Raw genomic sequence first — 20,272 nt, forward strand, 5'->3', positions numbered from 1 at the left:
CTAAAAAGTAATTGAAGTTCATACGGCAAACCAATGTCTGCTACGACCAATGACAGGACACCGCTCCAACCCTGTTAGCCAATGACACAATATTACTATAGGGCCGAGAACGACATAGTACCTGCCTTACCCTTCAGTCTTGGTAAATGTACACCCCTGCCAATACACACACACACACACACACACACACACACACACACATACACAAACACACCACACGCATACACACCATACCTCAGCCATGCCCACTCGCCCCTCTCATATATCTTTGCCCATGTCCCCCATGTCACCCCTCTGCAGCAGAATGACAATGATTGTCTATATTTATTATTCAGCTGACTAACTGTTCCTCCAACCAATACTCTCACAGATAGGCACAGTCATGTCATCTCAGAAAGGGAGAGAGAGTGAGAGAGAGAGAGAGAGAGAGAGAGAGAGAGAGAGAGAGAGAGAGAGAGAGAGAGAGAGAGAGAGAGGGAGAGAGAGAGAGAGAGAGAGAGAGAGAGAGAGAGAGAGAGAGAGAGAGAGAGAGAGAGAGAGAGGGGAACAGGAGAGAGACAGTCAGACACTCTCAGTCCTAGAGTGTATGACCAAGAAAGAGGACAGGGAGATATCGGACAGCAGAGAGGAGAGAGGAGTGCAGACCCAGCAGGTTATGAAGAGGATTAGTAGGAGTAGATCGTCAGAGCAGACCTAGATTAGCTGAGCTAGCTGACCTGGTGGAATACAGCACAGAAGGCAACCATCTTCACTTGGGCCAACTTGGGCCAATATCTGGAGGACCAGATCAGGTTGGGAGTACAGTAGCTGGCTGGCTGAGGAGGCCATTTTAGCGACCGACTTCACTACATCCAAACTTTCCAGGTAGAGTCAAGATGGCGGACAGTGGTGGCGAACCGAACCTGCAGTCCTACATTATGGACGAGGAAACTCTGAAGAGAAAGCAGAAGGAGAAGCTAAAGAAGCTCCTGGCCACTGGAGGAAACCCTCGGCCTGCGCGATCCCTCTTCTTCCTCACGTTGAAGAACCCTTTCCGAAAGGCTGCCATTAACATCGTGGAATGGAAGTATCCTTTAGTGGTCAGGGGCCAGGGGTCAGGGTTCAGGAGGGTGTGGGAAAAAGGGACGGGTTGTCACTAGATAGCCATGCTCAGGGTCATGTAGAAATTAAGTAGCCTGGTCCCACATCTGTTTGTGCTGTCTTGTCAACACAGCACAAACAGACTAGATATGAAAGGTTTCAACCATGAAGCAGGGTCATGCTCTTAGCCATTCATTGTTTGAAAGCACTGCACTTCTATTGTTTCTTACATGGCCAGATAGTGAAGCCTGTCTGTGGACTGGCGGGATAGCAAATTACTGTTGATGACACAGATAATGCATCTTTAGTTCGGTCTTGTATTGATGGCCAATGCAACCCAGCAGTGTTTTCCACATGGTGGTCTGGATAATGACTGGTCTGTTAGAGAGGTAAGGCTTTGTGTATTTGGTGGATCACAGAGAACTCTGAAGTCGTTGAATGGGTCCTAGCAGCAGAGAGTTTGGGAACAACTGCTTCAGGGATCTGAGGAATGGCTGAGTTAGTGATGAGTCATCTCTTTATAAAGTTGAGTCTCGTATTGTCTTGTATTGAATAAGGTGACGAACGGTTGGACAATATATATATATATATATATATATATATATATATATATATATATATATAGCAGTAGTAGAGTGATTATTACTCTGATACGTTCAGGCATTACAGTCCAACATACACATAGAAATCACTGAGCACAGCACAGGAGGTTGGTAGTACCTTAATTGGGGAGGACAGGCTCGTGGTAATGGCTGGAGCAGAATGAGTGAAATGGTATCAAATACATAAAACACATGGTTTCCATGCTGAACACTGGTTATATCTGTAGAGTGGCTTCAAGTTCACATGAGCACCAGAGCAACAGGTTGATAGCCCTGCTGTACCAGAAGTTATGGGCTCAAACTATGGGTTTTATAACAACATGCTGTAGCATCAGGATAGAGTGGAGTCGACCCATATTGGGTTGTGACTGGGAGACAACACAATTCTGTTCGAATTATCTTGTAAATGCAAATTATCTTGAGGACAATTCCACCACTGCTCAGAATCCCAATTCAACCCTGTTCATAATGAATCCCACATACAAGGCTGCAGTTCTGTTTTGGTAATGAGTAATTACTGTGGCTGCAGTAATGGTCCACCGAGATGTGTTATAATCCAGTGAAGCCGTTGATTGACGTTTTTGGACATGTCAAATATGAGCTTGTTAAAGCGGCGGCGTAATGATATTCCTGTGGGTGGACGGACACCTGTCCTCCCTCGTCACAGCCTAAAATCAGACACGCTAAGCTGAGAGAATGCTGCCTCAGACACAGACTGGTGGCGGGACTGGGTACTGCAGTCTGAGAGGGAACACCATGATAATAATATAGTTGTGGTACATTATCCATGATAGTACCCTGATTATGGCTTTGTATTTATTACACATCCAGGAGTGTAATATTACACAAGATTGACCGTTTGAATGTGCTGTACTGAAGGGACCCACATATTTGAACTCGCCACCATCTTCACCCGGCACAGCAGAAGAGGACTGTCTGCCCCTCAGAGCCTGGTTCCTCTCTAGGTTTCTTCCTAGGTTCCTGCCTTTCTAGGGTGTTTTTCCTAGCCAACGTGCTTCTACATCTGCATTGCTTGCTGTTTGGAGTTTTAGGCTGGGTTTCTGTATAGCACTTTGTGACATCTGCTGATGTAAAAAGTGCTTTATAAATACATTTGATTGATTGATTGATCTTTACCGCAGGTGGCAATGTAAATAAGTCTGATTTTCTTGTAACTGACCCATTATGTTGGCCTCAAACGTCTTCCAGAGTGTTTTAGATATGGGAAGTCCCTATTGAGGGGTTGGGTGGCACTGACATACACATATGGCAGACTCACTTTATTGATGACTCGTATTTTTATGATTCAGATGGCTAAGATTGCAATGGTTACCCTGTTAATAGGTATCCTGTAACCTAGTGTTTCCCAACTCCTCCAGTAACCCCAAACAGCACACATTTTTGTTGTAGCCCTGGACAAATAACTGATAAAAAACTAGCAAGAGCACGTTTACTCCATTATGAGGCCTACGGTAGCCTATTAAACCATCCACCTTATTAAGGCTATTTAGATCAATCATCTAATGGGTGGGTGAGGTTGAAAGATCTCATCGAGATGCATGTGTGCTACCTGTAGGCCTCGAACGGTGGAATAGCTATCCATATCCATCCATATTGCTTGGTTAGGTAATATCAGTGTGTTCCTGTGTGTTTGAAAAATAAATGAGCATACCCCACACACTGTTTAGATACTCTGTGAGCATCTCACTGTTTTGAACTGATATTCATACTGTACACCTTGCATCTCTGTAATCTGCTGGATGTGTGTACACAGTGTACGTTGAACCTTTTCTTAGTGTTCGCCTTCAGACCGTTCGAGATCATCATCCTGCTGACCATCTTTGCCAACTGTGTGGCCCTGGCTGTGTTTCTTCCCATGCCTGATGAGGACAGCAACAACACCAACAGTAACCTGGTGAGTATGGACCCGTATGGACCCAGTACCCACCATCTCACATCTCTTTTGATGGAGAGCATCTTATTCTACTAGTTGTGGTTAAACAAATTGAGGTTGGGAACCAGGATTTTCCACATGAAGCCTCCCTGTCTGACATGAATAAACAGAACATGTATGTCTGAATGTGTAGTGAGCACCGCATTCATACCTCGATCATGGAGGTGAATGAGCTGGTTATTTTGTGGCCCTGCTGCAAATTGGTCACTGTTCTGTTGTAGGAGCACAGTTCATAAATCAAGCAGACTGGGATCTGGAGCCTAGTGTGGCCATCTTGGCTACACTTCTCATTACTTATAATGGGCACGAAGGCCTGGATGTTTGGTGTAATCCAGTTTCAGTGCAATCTGATCTAGCAGCAAGGGCTTGAAATGTTGTGGGCCAGATGTCATACTGGAACTAACTGCTATCCAACTCTGATAGTTCTGCTCATTTTGACTTTTGTCTGAAAAAGATAATGAAATCAACCACAAAATGCCCATTTGAGAAATGGGTAGACAGAGATTTATATTTCTGAGTGTCCCCAATCAGGAGATAAAGATAGAGGTTGTCAAAGTGGACGTGAAGAACCCCTGCACCCTATCATCTCTGTGTGTCATCATCAGTGGACATGTCTGAGTGTAGACTACTGTACAGTATGAGTGTATTTGTGTGTCAGAGAAACCTGATGATGTCCATGTTCTCTGGGCTGATAGTGACCTGTTGCTTGGTGTATGAATCCAGCTGTGTCGTAGCAGGGTAAGGACAGGAATGAACAGGGATACATACTTTTCGGCCCACTACACCCTAGCACTGAGAATCATGTAGTCAGGGGGTGTGGAGTTTTCTTAATCAGCCATATGAGAAGCGGCTGCCATATGTTTTGGCTGGGGTCGGACCACTGACCTGATGCCTGCAGTATCTCAGTCATCCGTCACTTACAGTTACAGAGACACAGATCCAGGCTCAGTTCCATCTGCCTGTAGGTAGAAGGGATGGGGTGTTCTGTAACTGTAATGACCTGTGCTATTTGGGGTCTGGCTTTTTGAAGGATCAAAGATACAGTTCACCTTTTGCCATGGCTGAATGTGCACTTTTCAAATCTTGTGTGTACTGAAAAGAAAAATACGTTTTTTTTAATGTAACATCAGTGCAAGATTTACAAGTGCTGTTATAGTGTTGTTATACTGTGGTGTACTAGTTGTAATACTGTTATGGATAATTATAGTGGTCTCAGTTATTATAGGCTGTAAAATGCTGGGTCAGATTGTACTAGAGCTAAGTTGTCTACCCATCAAAGGCCATCTCCAAGAGGATATTTTTGCATCCCTAATAAAGGCTGATATTTTTAGCTCACAGACATCCACTAGAGAGTAGCCACCAAAACAGTATTATGAAGGAAATACAGACTGAGGCTGTGTTGCGTCCTCTCTGTTGAGAAGCTACAGTAGCATGGCAACATTTATTTTTCTTCTTCTCTTTTTTTTTAAAGAGTGGGACAGTCCCACCCCTCTCCTATGTTTTGTTTATTGGATAGGATAGATAGAGAGGAAAGAGAGTTTCATAGAGTTGCTGAAATAGCAGTGGGCCAGATTCAAACTTGACATGTTTGCAGTTGCAGCTTAGGCTACAGCAGAGTAAAGATGTATAGCTGTGAGCTTGATGCAACCGATTCCAAAATGGACTCTTGGCTTAAAAAACATAATTTGTTCCTTCTAGTCATGATGTCTGTTCTACGGATTCCAATTCCATGATTCTATATCCGGGATCTTAACCTGGGCCACAGTGTGATGTCAGAGACAGAGGGACTCTGTTCACACCAGAGCAGTGGCCATCAGGTTACAAAAGCTTTTTACCTGTAAAGCACAGACCCATAGAGAGACTGGCCCTGTCCATGCTGCATAATGTCCTTGACCCAGCTGACTGAGAGGGACAGGTGCTCCCCCCCCAACAAGGTCCCCTCCCCCTGGTCCCCTCCCCTCAGCTGGGTGTGTAAAGGCTTTATATATAGACCGGCCGTCTTCAGTCCTCCTACCACACCACCACGGACTCAGTGGGGCACCAGAGGAATGTGTGACGCCACTGTTGAGCCGCATCATGTAATCAATATGTGTGCGTGCAGAGTGTGTGTGTGTGTGTGTGTGTTTGTGTTAGTGTGTGAAACCCAAAGACACATTCTATAAATGCCCCTATAGGAATGTTCATGACTTGACAGAATCTAACCCCAATGTAATTTAGGTTCACTGTGCTACATACAGTACAGCACTTTGAAGCTTTATTCAAAGTACTGTTTTTACGCTGTGAAACTCCTTACACATGCCCTTACCCTGGTGGGCTGAATAGTCAGACCCTATTAAGAAATCACGCCTCAAGTAGAACATGTTACCCATGGCCACTTGTTAGTGTATCCGTCATCACCAACTTATTACTATTTGTTTTCTTATTTATCGCTTGCCCATGCTCAAGATCACATTTCATGTTCAAGTTTAAGTTCATTTGCCAAGTTATGATACAGGCACAAAAGTATACACATATTAGATGTCTTGCAAGTCAAGAGCTCCTATTGAACAGACAGTACAAATACAAATAAGTAGCCTGATTAATTGATATACTGCTTTGTAGATAAAAAATGAAGGCAGATCATTTGTTATACTAATAACCATTATCTCTAACGATAAGTCCCACTGAGATAAGGAAGCTCTGTCTGGAGGGATACCTGGCTGCTGAGTATTGTGTGAGGGATGTGAAGGGTTAATAAAATCAGACAGGGCGGTGAGTGAGCAGGTGCCATTTTAGGGACCTAAGCTCTGAGGTGCTCAGTTGTTAGTCAGCGGGGCCATTCCCTGGATGCCTGGCCTGTAATGGGAGAGGAGAGACACAAATACACAACGCATCAGGGAGCTATACTGGGCTGGGGGATTTTTACCAAGCAGAATCAATGACTCAGTCAGATTAACTCTTGTAAATACTCGAAAAATGACTCAATATTCCCTGTGTAGTGTAAAAATAATATACTAGAAATGGTTGTTGTGTCATTGACTCCTAAACCCTCACAAACTAGCCATCAGCTATAACGTATTTGGAGCATTTGTTACCAAGCAGAATCAATGAATTGTACTCCATTACACATAGAATTATGGGAACTGGAGTTAGTACATCATGATACCCTAACACGTCTTCATTGATGTTTGACAGGAAAGTCTGGAGTACATCTTCCTCATCGTGTTCTCCATAGAGTGCTTTCTAAAGATAGTAGCCTATGGATTTCTATTTCACGAGAATGCATATCTACGGAACTGTTGGAACATACTGGACTTTGTCTGTGTGTCTGTGGGGTAAGTAGGGACGATGGATATGGAGATGGAAATGTTCATGTACTGTCATGCTATAACTTTTCTTTCTGTGGCCCTACATGATATTGTTTATCTCTCTATGTACTCGCTATTCGTGCTCCTCTATCTTTGAACTTCTCCCCTCTGCCTCTCCTCTCTCCTCTCCCCTCTCTCTATCCTCTCCCCCTTCTCTCCCTCTCCAGGCTATTCGCAGTCATCGGTGACTCCATCACCTATATCAGTGGTGTGGAGGCTCAACCAGGGGAGAAGGGAGGAGGCTTCGATATGAAGGCCCTCAGAGCGTTCAGGGTGCTCCGGCCCCTCAGGCTTGTCTCTGGAGTCCCCAGTAAGGATCACTGTAAAATAGGGACCTTGTAGCAGTCGTAAGGGCAGCAAATCAGCAAAAGGCAGGATAAGGTGTAGATTTATTTACAAGTGTTGGTGATCCATATAATACAAAATATTCAAACAAAAAGTCATCAGAGTTTTACAATATAGATACAATGGCAACAGACAAAATAAATAGCCTCTGAATCAGGCCTAACCTGTCCTGAACGGACACAGGTGCACTCTAAAAAAAAAAGGTTCCTGGAGTATCCTTTAGGGGTTCTTCAAATTGAAACTGTGGGGGAACCCCTATAAGTTATTTGAAGAACCCTTTTCAAGGGTTCTTCAAAGAACCTCTTTTAATGGATCCTCAAATAACCGTTTGAATAACCTTTTGGGGTACATTTTTGAACTACCCCCCTCCCCTGTTATTATTATTAATAATAATAATAATATGCATAACAATAACAACATTAACACAATATTTTAGTTCTCAGTGTTTATTGTGATTTTAGTGGCAAAGCAGAATAAAAAAATCAAAATATGAGGTAAACTCCCAGCAGAACAACCAAAGTCCAATGGGTATATCTTCTGGCATGTTGATGTTAATGTGTTGATGTTCTCTGTATCCATAGCCAGAATGATTTTGCAGTGCATGGTGATCGAGCAGGTTTCCTGTTATATTCATCAGAGGTGTAGGGAGGGTGAAGTCCGTGAATCCAAAAAATAGTAGTTATACAGATGATTAACAAAACACGCACACAACAGTATTCATACCTTGGTTTTTGTGGTAAATGTGAATGACAAAAACTGTTTTGATAATGGTTTTCATATACATACCTTGTCCATAATGTAGAGGCCTATGGGATATACATTGACGAGGTAAGGAAGGAGGATGTTAAATGTGATCTACATAACATACCAATACCAATTGACTTACCTTTGTATGCCTCCTTGTCTGTATACCTGCAGACACAGACACAAAAGTGAGCAGTTCAGTCATCTGCACCCAATACAGCTAGCCTTCAACATATTCTTATAGCCAACATATTCTTACCTCATTGTTGATTGATATCCATTGAATTGTGTCCATTTTCTGTTTTAGAAAGATTTGCACAAATATGAAAAGATAGATGGTATCATCATAAAACAATATCAATTTAGATCATACAAGGGACAAACCTTGCCTTAAATTTAGGAGATCTTTACATTTTTCAGTTAAGTGCCTGCAAGTGCTGTCCTTTCAAATGTAAATCCAAATGTTTCAGTTGGGCAGTTAGGTTCCTTCAAGAACCCCCACCAACTAAGGAGGTTCCTCGATTAACCCCACCGCCTATGGGGTTCTTGGAATAACCTTTTGGGGGCCATTTTCAGTGCCAAGAACCCTAAGGTTCTTTGAAGAACTTTGAGGATTTTAGAAGAACCCTTGTTGAACCCCTAATTTTTTGAGTGTAAATAGGGCAGGACAGCCTCCCCTTGAAAAACCTAAATGAATCTGCCTCTCAGGACCTCAAACACTAGGCCTACTGTATGCACTGGGCCCAACCAAATTGGCAATTACGAGAAACTGGTTCATTTAGGACAGTTTGCATATTAATCATTACATTCATAAATTCATCAAAATTAGACTTAATTATGATATATCATCACAGTTCCTAAACTGAACATTTTTATCTCAACTCACAGTAGGCCTAGGTTACTGACTCGAGGAGTAACGTGACACCACGTCAACTCACAGTAGGCCTGGGTTACTGACTCTGAGGAGTAACGTGACACCATGTCAACTCACAGTAGGCCTGGGTTACTGACTCTGAGGAGTCACGTGACACCACGTCAACTCACAGTAAGCCTGGGTTACTGACTCTGAGGAGTCACGTGACACCACGTATTTGTTGCGTGCTAACTCAGTATTTGGTGCCTTGGCATGATGGAGAAACCAGACACACAGGGAGCGCCCCAAACAAAAGACATTGGAGAAATTGACAAAAACTCTTAAATGAAATTAAATAAACCAAAACTTATTTCTCACAAGTGTAGCATAGCCTAGTTTGTAAACTCTGCAAACAATGTGTCTAAATTCTTAGTATGGAAACAGTGAATTAATGCGATAGCCCTAGCCTAATACGTTTAATGAATGAACAGAAATGATTGATATAAGCAAATGTGAATGTTCTAAATTACTGGGAAATGACGGGGATTAACGGTAAATTAACTTGTGATATATTTAGCGGGGAATTGATAAACACTTAACAAAAACACAGGGCAAAATAATGAGTGCACCCAAATTGGCGGGAAGCAGAGAGCATATTGGTTGTGAGAGGAGCCCAGTGCTTACTTCACCACAACCACATCCAAAAACACTTTCCTTCAGCAACAATGCTAGTGTCAAAAACAACTTGATTTGGATCATTCCAATGAGTTTGCAGTCTGATTTTGTTAATTAAACATGTATTTACATTGGTCAACTACTAGGACTATGACGTTTAAAATGTGTGGTCACCCTCCAGGCCTGCAGGTGGTGATGAATTCCATCCTGAAGTCCATGCTACCTCTGTTCCATATCTCCCTGCTGGTCTTCTTCATGGTCACCATCTATGCTATCGTGGGACTGGAGCTCTTCAAGTGCAAGATGCACAAAACCTGCTACTACACAGGCACAAGTAGGGAACAGACCACACATGTATGCATACACACACACACACACACACACACACACACACACTCACCCTGCCTATATCTTCTCCCCCGTTGTCCATCAGATATCATAGCCATAGTGGAGAATGAGAAGCCCTCTCCTTGTGCCCAGGCTGGTAACGGTCGGCGTTGCACCATCAACGGGACAGAGTGTAGGGCAGGCTGGGCCGGACCCAACAACGGCATCACACACTTTGACAACCTGGGCTTCGCTATGCTCACTGTCTACCAGTGCATCACTACCCAGGGCTGGACCGACGTGCTCTACTGGGTACTGTGTTACATCACCCCCTATACCCATATACTGTATATTACTACTGTATTGTATTACTCTGATTTCCCCCACTGAGTATAGTTCAAATTTCAAAAAGGCACTCACACATCTGAGCTATCTGGTTGCAGGTGCATGGTAAGAAAGAGGTAACGTAAAAGAAAAGAGAAACCCGTGCACTGCTCTTGCTAGTATCACTCTTTTTTATTGACAGTTACCTATCGGCCTCTTGGCATTCGTCAAAAGCTCTGACGAAAGCCAAGAGGCCGACACATAAGCTTAAATAAAAAACAGTGATAATTGCAAGAGCAGTGTGCAGGTTTCTCTTTTCTTTTAAATTACCTCACTTAATGTAGGCCATACCTGTACTATCACTCATGTCTATCTGTCTCTCCATCTCTCCATCTCTCTTTCTTTCTTTCTTTCTTTCTCTCTCTCTCTCTCTCTCTCTCTCTCTCTCTCTCTCTCTCTCTCTCTCTCTCTCTCTATATATATATATATATATATATATATATATATATATATCTCTCCCTCTCTCTCTCTCCACATCTCTCTTTCTTTCTTTCTTTCTTTCTTTCTTTCTTTCTTTCTTTCTTTCTTTCTTTCTTTCTTTCTTTCTTTCTTTCTTTCTTTCTTTCTTTCTTTCTCTCTCTCTCTCTCTCTCTCTCTCTCTCTCTCTCTCTCTCTCTCTCTCTCTCTCTCTCTCTCTCTCTCTCTCTCTCCCCGTCTCTGTCTCTCCATCTCTCTTTCTCTCACTCTCTCGTTCTCTCTCGTTCTCTCTCCCCGTCTCTCTTTCTGTCTCTCTCCATCTCTCCATCGCTCTTCCTCTGTCTCTCCATCTCTCTCTCTCTCTCTCTCTCTCTCTCTCTCTCTCTCTCTCTCTCTCTCTCTCTCTCTCTCTCTCTCTCTCTCTCTCTCTCTCTCTCTCTCTCTCTCTCTCTCTCTTTCTCTCTCTCTCTCCCCATCTCTCTATCTCTGTGTCCCAGGTGAATGATGCTATAGGTATGGAGTGGCCGTGGATGTATTTTCTGACTCTCATCTTGGTTGGCTCCTTCTTTGTGCTCAACCTGGTCCTGGGCGTGCTCAGTGGGTAAGAGGACACCCACACACACATCACCTGCCTCTCTATTACCTTCCATTTCCCTCACTGTCTTGTCCTTCTATGTCTCTTTTTCCCAATCCACCTCTCTCACTTACATTTTCTCTCTATCTCGCTTTCTCCTCCATTTCTCTCATTTTTATATTTTCTCTCTCTCTTTCACCTCCATCAGTGAATTCACTAAGGAGCGAGAGAAGGGTAAAGCGCGTGGAGAGTACACAGAGATGAGGGAGACCCAGCAGCTGGATGAGGATCTGAAGGGCTACATGGAGTGGATCACACAGGCCGAAGTCATGGACGCCGACGGGGAGGGACAGGGTACTTATGACTTCCTAACCCTATCACCAACACACAATAGGATAAAGTAGAGTAGAATATAATAGAATAGAAGAGTAGAATATGAGTCAGCCCTTTGCAAACACCATGCAGTGACATCAGTGTATCTTGTCCCCAGGCCTGCTACCCCTGGAGGATGGAGAATCCGAGGCAGGGAGTCTAAAGGACATGGACACCATGCAAAAAATGATGTACTACTAGTAAGTACTCCAACACCTGCCTCTGACTGGGACAACACTCAGGTGTTTTGATGAAAGGAAAACAGACCTCATGAGTCTGGCACATCTCATTCTAACATGACATCTCTTCATCTCCTCTCCTCCTCTCCTCTCCTCCTCTCCCTCATCGCTCACTCGCCCTGTTCAGCAAGCTTGCTCGTAAATGGAACATTTTCTTCCGGCGTAAGTGTCTTGTGTATGTGAAATCCCGTATGTTCTACTGGTGGGTGATCTTTCTGGTGTTTCTGAACACGCTGGCCATCGCTACTGAACACCACAAGCAGTCCCAGCAACTCACTGAGTGGCAAGGTCAGTATCTACACATATCTATAGCATATCTAGACATATCTATAGCATATCTAGACATATCTATAGCATATCTACACATATCTACACATATCTACATATATCTACACATATCTACACATATCTATAGCATATCTACACATATCTATAGCATGTCTACACATGTCTACACATGTTTACATATATCTATAGCATATCTACACATATCTATAGAATAAACTCACAAGTTGCAAGGTGGGTATATTGCAAGCATATCTATAAAATAAACACATATACATGCCGTAAGCTCACTCCACACTTAGCTTAAAATGTCGCCAATGGAGCTAGCGAATTGGATACTTTTCTATAGCTCAATTGGTTGGTACGTTGTCAAGGAAAGCTGTCACGTGTGTTTGCGATTGGAGGATCCCTAGATCGAGCCCAGTATGGACAGGAACATTGGAGGAAGCTCTACTGTTAGCGTCACACTAACCTCTACCAGGCTCTCACCTCACCTTGGCATGAAAGCCTGTGGAAGTTATTGTCAGAAAAGGCTAAAAGAAGGTGGAGTGTATTCAAGCCGTTTACCCCTCCCCACAGTTGGAATAAGCACGTTCAAACTTGTGCTCACGTGGGGTAGTGTCATTTCAAAAAAATTATATACACTACCGGTCAAAAGTTTTAGAACACCTACTCATTCAAGGGTCTTAATTTTTACCATTTTCTACATTGTAGAATAATAGTGAAGACATCAAAACTATGATATAACACATGGAATCATGTAGTAACCAAAAAAGTGTTAAACAAATCTAAATATATTTCATATTTGAGATTCTTCAAATAGCCACCCTTTGCCTTGATGACAGCTTTGCACACTCTTGGCATTCTCTCAACTAGCTTCACCTGAAATGCTGATCCAACAGTCTTGAAGGAGTTCCCACATATCCTGAGCACTTGTTAGCTGCTTTTCCTTCACTCTGCAGTCCGACTTATCCCAAACCATCTCAATTTGGTTGAGGTCGGGGGATTGTGGAGGCCAGGTCATCTGATGCAGCACACCATCACTCTCCTTCTTGGTCAAATAGCCCTTACACAGCCTGGAGGTGTGTTGGGTCATTGTCCTGTTGAAAAACAAATGATAGTCCCACTAAGCCCAAACCAGATGGGATGGCGTATCGCTGCAGAATGCTGTGGTATCCATGCTGGTTAAGTGTGCCTTGAATTCTAAATAAATCACAGACAGTGTCACCAGCAAAGCACCCCCACACCTTAACACCTCCTCCTCCATGGTTTATGGTGGGAAATACACATGCGGAGATCATCCTTTCACCCACACCGCGTCTCACAAAAACACGGCGGTTGGAACCACAAATCTCCAATTTGGACTCATCAGACCAATGGACACAATTCCACCGGTCTAATGTCCATTGCTCGTGAATCTTGGCCCAAGCATGTCTCTTCTTCTTATTGGTGTCCTTTAGTAGTAGTTTCTTTGCAGCAATTTGACCATGTAGGCCTGATTCACACAGTCTCCTCTGAACAGTTGAAGTTGAGTTGTGTCTGTTACTTGAACTCTGTGAAGCATTTTTTTGGGCTGCAATTTCTGAGGCTGGTAACTCTAATGAACTTATCCTCTGCAGCAGAGGTAACTCTGGGTCTTCCATTCCTGTTGCGGTCTTCATAGTGTTTCATCATAGTGTTCATCATAGTGTTTGATGGTTTTTGCAACTGCACTTGAAGAAACTTTCAAAGTTCTTGAAATGTTCCATATTGACTGACTTTCATTTTTATTAATTTCTTATTTGTATTTTATTTAACCTTTATTTAACTAGGCAAGTCAGTTAAGAACAGATTCTTATTTACAATGACGGCCTACACCGGCCAAACCCGGACGACGCTGGGCCAATTGTGCGCCGCCCTATGGGACTCCCAATCACGGCCGGTTGTGATACAGCCTGGAATCGAACCAGGGGGTCTCTAGTGACGCTTCAAGCACTGAGATGCAGTGCCTTAGACCGCTGTGCCACTCGGGAGCCCTAATATGGACTTGGTCTTTTACCAAATAGGGCTATCTTCTGTATACCCCCCCTACCTTGTCACAACACAACTGATTGGGTCAAATGCATTAAGAAGGAAATAAATTCCACAAATTAACTTTTAAGAAGGCACACCTGTTAATTGAAATGTATTCCAGGTGACTACCTCATTAAGCTGGTTGAGAGAATGCCAAGAGTGTGCAAAGCTGTCATCAAGGCAAAGGGTGGCTATTTGAAGAATATCAAATATGAAATATATTTTAATTTGTTTAACACTTTTTTGGTTACTACATGTGTTATTTTATAGTTTTGATGTCTTCACTATTATTCTGTAGTAATAGTACAAATAAAGAAAAACCCTTGTTCTAAAACTTTTGACCGGTAGTGTATATATTTTTCATATATAGTATGCTAGTAATGCTAGCATTGTAAATTAGCTTACTTTGGATAATTTGTGCTTCTGAAGAGCGATGGAAGGGGTGGTTGTTGTTCTACATCTACTCACAGCCAATCAGCCAGCAGCAGCTGGCAATCAGCACTCCACTCATACCTACTATTTACATTTACATTTTAGTCATTTAGCAGACGCTCTTATCCAGAGCGACTTACAGGAGCAATTAGGGTTAAGTGCCTTGCTCAAGGGCACATTTACGTCATTTAGCAGACGCTCTTAAACAGAGCGACTCACAAATTGGTGCATTCACCCTATAGGCAGTGGGATAACCATTTTACAATTTTGGGGGGTAGAAGGATTACTTTATCCTATCCCAGGTATTCCTTAAAGAGGTGGGGTTTCAAATGTCTCCGGAAGGTGGTGAGTGACTCCGCTGTCCTGGCGTCGTGAGGGAGCTTGTTCCACCATTGGGGTGCCAGAGCAGCGAACAGTTTTGACTGGGCTGAGCGGGAACTATGCTTCCGCAGAGGAAGGGGAGCCAGCAGGCCAGAGGTGGATGAACGCAATGCCCTCGTTTGGGTGTAGGGACTGATCAAAGCCCCGAAGGTACAGAGGTGCCGTTCCCCTCACTGCTCCATAGGCAAGCACCATGGTCTTGTAGCGGATGCGAGCTTCAACTGGAAGCCAGTGGAGTGTGTGGAGGAGGGGGGTGACGTGAGAAAACTTGGGAAGGTTGAACACCAGACGGGCTGCGGCATTCTGGATGAGTTGTAGGGGGTTTAATGGCACAGGCAGGGAGGCCAGCCAACAGCGAGTTGCAGTAGTCCAGACGGGAGATGACAAGTGCCTGGATTAGGACCTGTGCCGCTTCCTGTGTAAGGCAGGGTCGTACTCTCCGAATGTTGTAGAGCATGAACCTGCAGGAGCGGGTCACCGCCTTGATGTTAGCGGAGAACGACAGGGTGTTGTCCAGGGTCACGCCAAGGCTCTTCGCACTCTGGGAGGAGGACACAACGGAGTTGTCAACCGTGATGGCGAGATCATGGAACGGGCAGTCCTTCCCCGGGAGGAAGAGCAGCTCCGTCTTGCCAGGGTTCAGCTTTAGGTGGTGATCCGTCATCCATACTGATATGTCTGCCAGACATGCAGAGATGCGATTCGCCACCTGGTTATCAGAAGGGGGAAAGGAGAAGATTAGTTGTGTATCGTCAGCGTAGCAATGATAGGAGAGGCCATGTGAGGATATGACAGAGCCAAGTGACTTGGTGTATAGGGAGAAAAGGAGAGGGCCTAGAACTGAGCCCTGGGGACACCAGTGGTGAGAGCACGTGGTGCGGAGACAGCTTCTCGCCACGCCACTTGGTAGGAGCGACCGGTCAGGTAGGACGCAATCCAGGAGTGAGCCGCGCCGGAGATGCCCAGCTCGGAGAGGGTGGAGAGGAGGATCTGATGGTTCACAGTATCAAAGGCAGCAGACAGGTCTAGAAGGACAAGAGCAGAGGAGAGAGAGTTAGCTTTAGCAGTGCGGAGAGCCTCCGTGACACAGAGAAGAGCAGTCTCAGTTGAATGACCAGTCCTGAAACCTGACTGGTTTGGATCAAGAAGGTCATTCTGAGAGAGATAGCAAGAGAGTTGGCTAAAGACGGTACGCTCAATAGTTTTGGAAAGAAAGAAAGAAGGGATACTGGTCTGTAGTTGTTGACATCAGTGGGATCGAGTGTTGGTTTTTTGAGAAGGGGAGCAACTCTCGCTCTCTTGAAGACGGAAGGGACATGGCCAGCGGTCAAGGATGAGTTGATCAGCGAGGTGAGGTAGGGGAGAAGGTCACCGGAGATGGTCTGGAGAAGAGAGGAGGGGATGGGGTCAAGCGGGCAGGTTGTTGGGCGGCCTGCAGTCACAAGTCGCAGGATTTTATCTGGAGAGAGAGGGGAGAAAGAAGTCAAAGCATAGGGTAGGGCAGTGTGAGTAGGACCAGCAGTGTCATTAGACTTAACAAACGAGGATCGGATGTCGTCAACCTTCTTTTCAAAGTATATATACTATTCCAATATCAACTTCCCCAGGTTCTGGAGAACAACGTGAGCGAGGCCTGGAAGCCGAGGCTAGCATCACACTGACAATCCCAGCATCTGTGTGGTCTATGCCATGGTTAACACATGCAGTAATTCAGACTCTCTCTCTCTCTCTCTCTCTCTCTCTCTCTCTCTCTCTCTCTCTCTCTCTCTCTCTCTCTCTCTCTCGCTCTCTCTCTCTCCCTGCCTCTCCCACTCTCTCCCCCTGCCTCTCCCACTCTCTCCCCCCTCCCAGACACTGCCAACAAGGTTCTGTTGTCTCTGTTTGCCATTGAGATGTTTATAAAGATGTACGCTCTGGGCATGCAGCAATACTTCATGTCTCTGTTCAACCGCTTCGACTGCTTCGTGGTCTCCACCGGCATTCTGGAACTCATCCTGGTCCGCATGGATGTCATGACCGTCATGGGCATCTCCGTGCTGCGCTGCATTCGACTGCTAAGGCTTCTCAAAGTCACCAAGTAAGACTTTACATTAGGCTACATTAGGTTTTCAGGTGTGTTAGTGGTGGACTGGACCAAAAGCCTGCACACACCACGGCTCTCCAGATTGGTCCAGTTAATTGATTGATTGTGTGTTACATCCCCATCCCCCAGAGGGCAATAGATACTCAGGAAGTCCCCCCCCGTCTCTCTCTCAATTAAATTTCAATTTTCAATTTAAGGGCTTTATTGGCATGGGAAAGGTATGTTAACATTGCCAAAGCATGTGAAGTAGAGAGTAAACAAAAGTGAAATAAACAATAAATATTAACAGTAAACATTACACTCAGAAGTTCCAAAAGAACAAAGACATTCTCTCTCGCTCTCTCTCTCTTTCTCTCTCTCTCTCTCTCTCTCTCTCTCTCTCTCTCTCTCTCTCTCTTTCTCTCTCTCTCTCTCTCTCTCTCTCTCTCTCTCTCTTTCTCTGTGTGTGTGTGTGTCAGGTACTGGACATCTCTCAGTAACTTAGTGGTATCCCTGCTGAACTCCACAAAGTCCATCGCCTCTCTGCTCCTCCTCCTCTTCCTCTTCATCGTCATCTTCTCCCTGCTGGGCATGCAGGTGTTCGGAGGCAAGTTCAACTTCCCCAACCAGCCCAAACCCCGCAGCACCTTTGACAGCTTCCCCCAGGCCCTCATCAGTGTCTTCCAGGTAGGGAGAAATACAGTTACAATCATTATTATAACACAATTATCACACTAAATGTGTGAAGGATGATATGGCCATCTGAAGGAGCATTTGAAGCTGTATTATATATAAATGTTGGACATTAGCGCTTGCGTTTTGTTTTATTCCCTCTGGAAAAGGCCAATCATTTGCCTCTCTCTCTCTCTCTCTCTCTCTCTCTCTCTCTCTCTCTCTCTCTCTCTCTCTCTCTCTCTCTCTCTCTCTCTCTCTCTCTCTCTCTCTCTCTCTCTCTCTCTCTCGCTCTCTGTTAGATCCTGACGGGGGAGGACTGGAACGCTGTGATGTATGATGGCATCATGGCACATGGCGGTCCCACCATGCCCGGGATCCTCGTCAGCATCTACTTCATCATCCTCTTCGTCTGCGGAAACTGTATCCTCTATGTGCTGTGTGCTGTGTGTCTGCGTTGAGTCTGAACACATGAATTACTAGTCTAAACTAAAACCAACCAAACTCAGTCAACCCCTCTATCAGACAGAAATCAGATTGACATACTGTCCTTGGGTAAATAAGTGTCTCTCTTACATTTCATACTGTAATGACCTTTGACCCCTAGCCCTCAGACATCCTGCTGAATGTGTTCCTGGCCATCGCCGTGGACAACCTGGCGGAGGCCGAGAGTCTGACCATGGCCCAGAAGGAGAAGTCTGAGGAGAAAAAACGCAAGAAGCTGCTCAGGGCTAACATGCCTGACAAGGCCACAGAGGAGAAGGCCCTCCTGGCCAAGAAGCTGGCAGCAGAGAGGGCTAAAATAGAGGGCATCCCTACTACAGCCAAGGTCAGGGCCCATAAGATCATAATAGAACGATTATAATAAGGACAGGGAGGACCTGATCCTAGATCAGCACTCCTACTCTGAGATGCTTTATTAATACAGGCCCAGATATTACACACAGTCAACTATTGTCTACGGAAAGACCTGCCCCACGGTGGGCGTCAGTGTAACCTGTGGGATTAGAACCCATGCTCCCTCTCATATTTTTGTTTGTTTATGTCACAGTTGAAAGTAGATGAGTTTGAGTCCAACGTGAATGAGATCAAGGACCCCTTCCCCCCTGCTGACTTTCCTGGTATATCCCATTCTCTCACACACCTCTTGGTACATTCATGCCAATGGAATCTGGATCTCACAGAATTTAGAATTTAGAACATGTGTCACGTTCTTCTGTTCTTTCTGTTGTCCAGGTGATGATGAGGAGGAAGAGCCTGATATCCCTGACGCCCCGAGGCCCCGACCAATGGCAGACCTGCAGCTGAAGGAGGAGGTGGTGCCTATTCCAGAGGCCAGCTCCTTCTACATCTTCAGCCCTCAGAACAAGTAATGATGATGATGATGGTGATGATGATGATGATGATGATGATGATGATGATGATGATGATGATTATTATGGTGACGATGATTATGATGATGAAGGTGATGATGGTGATGATGAATATGATGATGATGGTGATGCTTATGTTGATGATGATGTAGTGGTGATATGTAGTGGTTTTATCTACCTTAGTTCAGGGTTTCCCAAGCTCGGTCCTGGGGCCCCCACTGGGTGCACATTTTGTTTTTTGCCCTAGCACTACACAGCTGATTTAAATAACCAAGATCATCATCAAAAACCAAAACGTACACCCAAGCGGGAACTCAGGACCGAGTTTGGGAAATGCTGCCCTCAGTTGAATGCACTGAGTGTAAGTCGCTCTGGATAAGAGTGTCTGCTAAAAATGGAGGATAAAGAAATGTCAAATGTGATGATGATGATGATGAGGATGAGGATGATGAGGATGAGGATGAGGATGAGGATGAGGATGAGGATGAGGATGAAGTAATTAGGATGGTGATGATGGTGATGATGACGATGATGAGGAATGGATTATGATGTTGGTATTATATGGTTGTTTAAGCGTCCTTACTTGACTGTAAGTCACTCTGTATAGAAGTCTGCAGCCTGTGATGTAAACTGCGTCACCCTCCAGGTTCCGTAAGCTGAGCCACCGCATCATCAACGCCACCACCTTCACCAACACCATCCTCCTCTTCATCCTCCTCAGCAGCATCTCCCTAGCCGCCGAGGACCCCATCGACCCCATGTCCTTCAGGAACCAGGTGCCCACAGACATGCCTGCTGTATCATTCACCCCCTTATCTCAGATGGAAAATCACTTTTGTTTCAGTAAAGAAAGCAGAAAGGGATAGAATCTTGACAGCATAACTGACACAAAGGGGTTTTCTCTACTTTATTGCTCTGTATTGTATGAGCAAAGTAGATAAAGCATCACTGTCTTAAATGTACACATACTGACTTTCCTAGACTATAAGGAGGCCCATACTAGAGATTCTGCTAAAGGACTCTGGTGCACTGATACTGCTCTGAAATGAATCTATCCACGTTGTCATGTTCCCCTGTCTCTCCTGTGTAGGTGCTGGCCTCC

The 20,272-nt window shown here is 44.7% G+C and overlaps 1 protein-coding gene across 1 annotated transcript in view; it reads left to right on the top strand.

Annotated features, from left to right (window-relative positions):
• The first annotated feature begins 543 nt into the window (after positions 1-543).
• Positions 544-20,272, top strand: part of LOC121578080 (dihydropyridine-sensitive L-type skeletal muscle calcium channel subunit alpha-1) — a 35,075-nt gene continuing 15,346 nt past the window's right edge. The window contains exons 1-18 of the mRNA XM_041892173.2: positions 544-1,066; positions 3,492-3,597; positions 6,811-6,950; positions 7,151-7,293; positions 9,782-9,934; positions 10,034-10,239; positions 11,226-11,329; positions 11,511-11,656; positions 11,793-11,874; positions 12,041-12,201; positions 16,915-17,140; positions 17,605-17,812; positions 18,100-18,220; positions 18,412-18,626; positions 18,849-18,918; positions 19,034-19,166; positions 19,817-19,946; positions 20,261-20,272. The exon at positions 20,261-20,272 is cut by the window's right edge and continues 48 nt beyond it. Coding sequence (XP_041748107.1) covers positions 876-1,066; positions 3,492-3,597; positions 6,811-6,950; positions 7,151-7,293; positions 9,782-9,934; positions 10,034-10,239; positions 11,226-11,329; positions 11,511-11,656; positions 11,793-11,874; positions 12,041-12,201; positions 16,915-17,140; positions 17,605-17,812; positions 18,100-18,220; positions 18,412-18,626; positions 18,849-18,918; positions 19,034-19,166; positions 19,817-19,946; positions 20,261-20,272 — 2,547 coding nt within the window. The 5' untranslated portion in view covers positions 544-875. The remainder of the gene's footprint in view (positions 1,067-3,491; positions 3,598-6,810; positions 6,951-7,150; positions 7,294-9,781; positions 9,935-10,033; positions 10,240-11,225; positions 11,330-11,510; positions 11,657-11,792; positions 11,875-12,040; positions 12,202-16,914; positions 17,141-17,604; positions 17,813-18,099; positions 18,221-18,411; positions 18,627-18,848; positions 18,919-19,033; positions 19,167-19,816; positions 19,947-20,260) is intronic.

The sequence above is a fragment of the Coregonus clupeaformis genome, chromosome 12 (assembly GCF_020615455.1).
Source record: "Coregonus clupeaformis isolate EN_2021a chromosome 12, ASM2061545v1, whole genome shotgun sequence".
Lineage (NCBI taxonomy): Eukaryota > Metazoa > Chordata > Actinopteri > Salmoniformes > Salmonidae > Coregonus > Coregonus clupeaformis.